Source organism: Trachymyrmex cornetzi, unplaced genomic scaffold, assembly GCF_001594075.2.
Source record: "Trachymyrmex cornetzi isolate Tcor2-1 unplaced genomic scaffold, Tcor1.1 scaffold151, whole genome shotgun sequence".
NCBI lineage: Eukaryota > Metazoa > Arthropoda > Insecta > Hymenoptera > Formicidae > Trachymyrmex > Trachymyrmex cornetzi.
Window position 1 is genome coordinate 239352 of NW_017296102.1, and position 953 is coordinate 240304.

General features: G+C 31.5%; 1 protein-coding gene across 1 annotated transcript in view; it reads right to left on the reverse strand.

Moving 5' to 3' along the window:
- LOC108758115 (odorant receptor 13a) overlaps positions 1-953 on the reverse strand; it is a 2607-nt gene extending 1654 nt beyond the window's left edge. The window contains exons 1-2 of the mRNA XM_018502905.1: positions 833-953; positions 265-523 (exon numbers count right to left, since the gene is read on the reverse strand). Coding sequence (XP_018358407.1) covers positions 265-523; positions 833-953 — 380 coding nt within the window. The remainder of the gene's footprint in view (positions 1-264; positions 524-832) is intronic.

Below are 953 nucleotides of genomic sequence, written 5' to 3' on the forward strand. Positions count from 1 at the left end.
CTCTCTCTCTCTCGCTCAACAATAATCAATTACACGACAAAAATGTATATATTATATATATATATATATATATTTCTATGTATCAAAGATTTAATAAAATGTGTAAGAAACGTGTGACAGTATGGCATATCCAACATAAGATGAGATTAACACCGATCGGATTTCTCGCAAGCAACATGTATATGCGAGTATAACAAATACACAAGATGCGTTTTGAATGAAAATGCTGTTCAGTCTTACGAAGTGTCATTATTGCGGAGTTACCCTAGGATCTCGCACATCCCACATTCGTGTTGAACGTGAAACACCAACATCGAGTCGATCGCTACGACGATCGTGACGAATCCGAGGGTGCCAATATACGAATGCACCAATAACGGGTAGTAATACTTCTCGGAATCTATAAAGTATTCCGTGCGAAACATCAGGGGTCTATCGGAAATGTTGTACAACCCCATGTAGCTGGCTGTGTTTATTATCACCGGTACAACCAGAAAGGGAGTCATTGAACCATATAGAGAGACTGTAAATTATATATCAATCATGAGTCATGTCCCTATGGTTTTTATTAACTTTTCAGCTCAGAATATGTATGCAAGATAGTTTAATTTCGCTTGAAAAGTATTTATATTTTATATAAATTTTTATTTAGAATTATAATTTATTAATATATATTTTATTAAATATATTTATGTGTCACACAAATATTTTATATAAATTATATATTTGAAATTTATGCAAAATATAATTTATTGATTTTGAAAATTAATCTAAATTATGTCGCGAAGTTTTAAAGGAAACTATAATATTAAGTTTTTAGTATAATTTTTACCTGCATAAGCAATTGAGACTTTTCTACCCATCTCGTAATTCTTACAAAGAATATTGTACTCATCGCTAAGTTTTGAATAGATATTCCAATCGTCCGCCATTATGAAAGCGAGCTTCTTCAT